This window comes from Anopheles cruzii, unplaced genomic scaffold (genome assembly GCF_943734635.1).
Source record: "Anopheles cruzii unplaced genomic scaffold, idAnoCruzAS_RS32_06 scaffold00514_ctg1, whole genome shotgun sequence".
Taxonomy (NCBI): Eukaryota; Metazoa; Arthropoda; class Insecta; order Diptera; family Culicidae; genus Anopheles; species Anopheles cruzii.
In genome coordinates, this window is record NW_026454114.1 from 1 (window position 1) to 6385 (window position 6385).

Sequence of the window (6385 nt, forward strand, 5' to 3'; positions counted from 1 at the left end):
TGTTGTAACCACACGGGAATAGAAGTAGTAGAAAGACTTTATTGTAACTCTAAGCACAGCACGTAATACGTCTGATGAGCACGCTTGCTTCTGACCGACTGCACAGACACTGGGCTCTCACAACTGACAGCTCAGCTGTCTTGTCACTTATGACAGCAACGGCTCCGTTGCCAATGATCCACGACAGCTCTTCCCCCCTTGCGTATTCTGCTACAGCATCAGCCTCTGCGGCGGGTTGGATGGCCTCGTTGATCTTCTGACCGTTTGTATTGGTCCGGTACATTCGCTCGTACCTGGTAGTGAAGTTGACACAACTTCCGGTATGCACTTTTCAGTCAAGGGTTCGTTGACCGAAGCAGAAGGTCCTGCCGTTCTGGTTGTAGTAGGTTCCAGTAACGTTTCAGCAGGCAGTGACTCGTCCTGTAACGTAGGTAAAGTAGGTAGATCGTAATCGGTTTGGATATTACCTCCAACTTCTCGTAGCTGGTCAATGTGACGCTTCCAGATACGGTTGTCATCCAACTGGACTCGGTAATGTAGCTTTCCTAGCTTTTCCAAGATTCGCCCGAACTTCCACTTCTTGTGATCCATATAGTCACGGGCAGCAACTCTTCCCCCCACGGGAATAGTTCGAACGTTCTGTTCAGTAGTAGTCTCGATTATTTTAGTAGCAGGTAGCATCAGGTCGAGACGAGAACGTATTTGACGATTGAAAATCATCATCGACGGTGATTTTCCCGTAGCAGGGTGGATGGTTTTGCGATAATTAAGTAATATGTTGCAGAGTTCCTTGTGCATGGTAACTCTCTCGCATTGTAATGCCTTCATCTTATTTTTGAAGGTTTGAATGAACCTCTCCACTAGTCCATTCGTAGCGGGATGATATGGCGCACCCCTTTTATGAAAAATACCATTGAGTTTCAGGAACTTCTGAAATTCATTAGAGGTGAATTGTACACCGTTGTCGCTTACTAAGACGCTCGGTATTCCATAAGTGGTAAAGAACTCTCTACACGCAGTAATAGTAGAAGCAGTAGTAATGTCTCGTAGCATTTTTACCTCTGGCCATTTCGAATAAGCGTCGACAAAGACGATGAAATATGTTTGCATAAATGGGCCAGCAAAGTCGACATGTACTCGTTCAAAGGGTTGTGTGGCAGGTTCCCAGCAATGTAACGGTGCTTTGACAGGGTTAGGACGCGTAACTTGGCAAGATGCACAATTCTTTACCAATTCTTCGATGTCTCGATCCATGCGTTCCCACCACACGTATCCTCTTGCAAGTGTCTTCAGACGAGTGCTTCCAAAATGCGCAGAATGTAATTCGTCAAGTACTTTTGACCGTAATTTGGGTGGTACGTATACCCGTATGCCTCGCATTATGCAATCTTGCTGCAGGGAAAATTCATTTTGATCAATGCCAAATCGATCCTTGGCTTCAACTGTTTTCCCAATTTTTAATCCTTGGATCAGCACTTTGACCGTCTGGTCGGTAGCAGTAGCATTGGCTAACTCTTTCACTGTTAAGGGTAGTGTTTCAATTATGCTAGCCTCCAAAAAATCCACTTCTTGGATCTTATTGTCTGGGGTCATTTCCCTTAATGGTAATCGCGAAAATGCATCAGCATTGTAATGCTGCTTAGTAGGGCGGAATTCAATTTTGTAATTGAAGGACTGCAGAAATGTAGCGTAATGCTGCATCCTCAATGCCGCCATCGTAGGTAGACCCTTTGTTTCCGAAAATATTTGTTTAACCGGCTCATTATCGGTTTGAAGCACAAAATGGCGTCCGTACAAATATTGGTGAAACCTACGTATTCCGAATATAATCGCATATGCCTCGCGATCGACTTGTTTGTATCTGCGTTGGGTCTCGTTGAGGGTCTGTGATGCGTATTGGATAGGCCGTTCTGACCCATCCGGAAGAACGTGACTCAGCACCGCACCGACTCCATAAGGCGACGCATCAGTCGCTAACACCAACGGCAACTCCGGATTGTAGTGTACCAAGCATGTATCAGACTGCATCTCTTCTTTAACCCGTCGAAATGCTTCCTCGCAAGATTTCGACCATTGGAATGGCACGTCATTCCGCAGCAATTGATTCAGTGGGTAAATTAATGTACTCAGATTCGGCAGGAATCGTCCATAATAGTTTACTAACCCCACAAATGAACGCACTTGTTCTTTGTTTTCTGGAACAGGCATATTTTGCACTGCGTCGATTTTTTTTTCTCATTTTATGAATGCCATGACGATCGACCACGTAACCGCAATATTCAATTTGGTCCGCGAAAAACTGACACTTGTTTAAGTTTATTCGCATGTTATACCTGCACAGGCGTTTTAAGACTTCCTCAAGTCGTTGTAAATGTACTGCATCGTTTGGACCTGTCACGTCCAAAATATAAGTATATCGTCCAAAAATACTGTAACACCGGGGATTCCGTTTAATACTTGTTCCATTAGCCGTTGCCAAATAGCAGGCGCTGAACTCACACCATACATCAGGCGTGTCGGCTTGTACAATCCCATATGTGTGCTCAGTGTAAGTATGTCTTGCTGATCTTTGTCCACTTCAAGCTGAAGGTAAGCTTGGGATAGATCAATTTTGCTAAATTTCTCACCTCCCGCCACATTTGCAAATAACTCTTCAATGCTGGGAAGAGGGTGTTCATCCACCACCAAGTTTTTGTTAACGGTTATCTTGTAGTCACCGCAAAGTCGCACTTTATTATTCGCTTTCATCACAGGAACTAAAGGTGTTGCCCAATCGCTGTGGTTGACTTTCACCAGAACTCCATTATTCACCAATTTTTCTATTTCCTGCTCTACCGCAGTTCTAATTGCAAATGGTACTGTTCTCGCTCTCATGTATACTGGCTGCGCATTGTCCTTTAAGCGCAGCTTCGCTACCAGCCCGTTTATTTTGCCTATGGGCTCGGCACACACACCATCGTATTTTTGTAGCAATTTTGTAACCGATGTGTTGCCATCTGTATTTGTAACATCCACGCTGTGGATTTCGTGGAATTGGTTCATATCAAGTCGTAGCGCCTTGATCCAATTTCTCCCTAGTAACGGGTGCTTGCGGTTTTCAGCTACGTACAATGGTAGTTGTTGTGCGTCACTTGCACTTTTAACCGTAACTACACATTTTCCACGCAGTTTGACAGGATCTCCGCTGTAGCTTACCAGTGTCAAATCTGCTGCATGCAGTTTTAAAGATGGCAGTACCTTTTTAAAGTCCTCCAGACTTATAATCGCAACCGGGGCACCGGTATCCACTTCGAACTTAATGCCTTTGCCATTTACAGAGATTTCAGCCCAGAATTTTTCTATTCGGCTCTCTGTATTATACAGACCGCAAATTTCGTCGAATTTATTTGTATCGTCCACGCTGTGGACTGCATTGTGTTTGTGTGTACCGGGCACATTTTGCTTCTTCGAGCAGACTTTGCTTAAGTGACCCGTCTTTTTACAGTTGTGGCATACTGTATTTACGTGCGCACACTTGTTCGCCATGTGTTGTTTGTTACCGCACCGGTAACACGCAGCTGTGCTTGTATTAGTGCTCACCTTTTCCCGTCGATCTGTATGCATTGGTTTCCGGCCTTTTGTAGTCTTATTAGCCTGACGTAGCAACCAAATATCGTTCTTCTCTTGGCCCTGAATTTCGTCACCCCCTCGCGCTGACATTTCCATTGCCACAGCGAGGTCATGCGCCTTATCCAGCGTAAGGTCGCGCACTTCGAGCAATCTCGCTTGTATTCCCCGATTTTTTAAGCCGAAGACGAATTGGTTGCGCAGGGCAGTGCTCAAGTATTCCCCGAAATTACATGTAATTGCTAACTTCTTTAGCAATAGCAGGTAGTCATCTATTGACTCATCACCCTGCTTGCAGCACTTGAAACGGAAATTTTCTAATATTTCCAGTGGTTTCGGGGTGAAATGCTCTTCCAGCAATTTTACGATTTCTGCGTAACTTTTGGCCTGCGGTTTCACTGGGGCCAACTTATCCGCCACAATATCGTAATTTTCACACCCAATATAATGAAGCAGCATCAGTAATTTCCTGTCCTCCGGAACAGAAAATAGCGCGAACGCGCCTTCAAGACGCTCCACCCATCGCGTCCATTTTGTTCGATGACGATCGAACGGCTCGATGATGGACGTCTGTATGGCCTGGGCAGCACGTTGCCCAGCCGAAGTATTCGCATTGGGTGCGTCAAGCATCCTCGTCGCCAGTTGTTGTAACCACACGGGAATAGAAGTAGTAGAAAGACTTTATTGTAACTCTAAGCACAGCACGTAATACGTCTGATGAGCACGCTTGCTTCTGACCGACTGCACAGACACTGGGCTCTCACAACTGACAGCTCAGCTGTCTTGTCACTTATGACAGCAACGGCTCCGTTGCCAATGATCCACGACACCCCCGTTAGCCGATAAGAAACCAATCCATCTTCGTCCACTTACCGACGACGTTGAGCGACACGAAGTAGCTGAGGATCGGCTGGGTCGAGATCTGGCACTCGTAGAGTCCGGCGTCCCGCTTCTGGGCCCACTTGATCTGCAGCGTCCAGTCGTCGGTGCTCTGGGATACTTTTACCACCTTCCTCGTTCTCTCTCTTTGTCCACAAGTCCACAGGCCAATGTCCGTCAATCTATGAGCGCGCTGTGGTGGTCTGAACGTCTAGCCATGATATTCCGTCATGTTTCACCGTCAATCTGTGGCCTCACGAAGGCGACCGAGTACCGAGCTGGCTTTAACAATGCCACCGTTGGCGGTTGACATTTCTCATGAAATATTTAAAGCTATCTTGTTTTAAATCACATGTTAATCGCATGTCTCATGTTAGCGTTGAGAACAAACAATGGTTTATTAATTAATTGAACGATTTTCCCCAAATGTTAATGTTCTATAAAATTTATCTACTAGGCTGTTCAATAAGTTTTGCGCCTCGATACCAGAGGGCGCTGCTACGAGTCTAAATTTTTTGTCATATTGGTACACTCTTCATATGAACGTATGTGAAGTTTCATTTCAATCGGCCACTTATTTTTTTTTTACAAGCCAATTAGTATCGACGTGTCACAGTATTTTTTACAATGGAAAAAATCAAGTACTGTGCAGTGATTTCATTTTTGATTTTGAAAAGTTTAAAAGCAAAGGAAAATTATGAACGAATACTAAAAGTGTATAAGGACTCTTCACCTTTAATTAGGGGGTTGAAAGGGGGGTTTCTGAGTTTAAACATGGTCGTAGTAGCCATCAAGGCGATCCATGTCAAAAATGTCAAAAAACAGAAACAACTGAAAACGTAGAAAAAATAAATGATATCGTATTGGAAAATCGTCCAATCACTGATAGAAATTAAGTACAAGACCTAGCCAACTCATTGAACAGTATAACCAATATTTTGACTGAAGTTTTGAGTTCCTGAAAGCTGTTTGCAAAATGGGTGCCGCATTCGCTAAAACGCATTCGTACGCATCTTTCTTGACAACATTTTAAGCGTTTTCGATAGGATAAAGTGGATTTTGTGCATCGATTCATCACTGTGGATGAGATTTGGGTCTGTCACTATGATCCTGAATCAAAACAAGAGGCTAAAGAGTGGTTTGAACCGTTTTCCTCGGTTCCGAAACGAGTTCGTCCAGAAATTGCCTAAAAAGATGTTAGCATCAGTTTTGTGCGATGCGAATGGAATTTTGTTAGCAAATTACTTGCAAATCGATAAAACAATAAATTTTTATTATTTTTGTAAGATTTTAGACCAACTGGAAGAGAAAATTCGTGAAAAAATACCCGGTTTGAAGAAGAAAAGAGTTTTTTGTCAAATGATGACGTCATAACAGCTGTAAAAAAGTAATGTGACACGTCGATACTAAATGGTTTGTAAAAAAAAGTAAGTGACCGATTGAAATGAAACTTTGTCGTGGATCATTGGCAACGGAGCCGTTGCTGTCATAAGTGACAAGACAGCTGAGCTGTCAGTTGTGAGAGCCCAGTGTCTGGGCAGTCGATCAGAAGCAAGCGTGCTCATCAGACGTATTTACGTGCTGTGCTTAGAGTTACAATAAAGTCTTTCTACTACTTCTATTCCCGTGTGGTTACAACAAACTTCACATACGTTCATTTGAAGAGTGTACCAAAATAACAAAAAAAAATCAGCCTCGTAGCAGTGCCCTCTGGTATCGAGGCACAAAACTTATTGAACAGCCTAGTACGTTAAGTTAAATAAATCGAATAAACTTATCAACATAATGTTACCAATCAAGTGTATCATCAGACTAATAAGACAAATTTCTCCAGATTAGTTCCCTTAAGGACACACGAACCCTTAAGCCTCATGCTACGCCAGTCATGCGACTCAGCATC

At 43.7% G+C, this 6385-nt stretch overlaps 1 protein-coding gene across 1 annotated transcript; it reads right to left on the reverse strand.

Annotated features, from left to right (window-relative positions):
• Positions 1-293: 293 nt before the first annotated feature.
• On the reverse strand, positions 294-4236 carry LOC128276111 (uncharacterized protein K02A2.6-like; the record flags this gene model as incomplete). The annotated part of the gene is made up of 2 exons (XM_053014579.1): positions 2500-4236; positions 294-420 (listed from the first exon to the last, which is right to left on the reverse strand). Coding segments are annotated over exons 1-2 (1864 nt in total), but the record flags the coding sequence as incomplete, so codon positions are not given.
• Positions 4237-6385: the final 2149 nt, after the last annotated feature.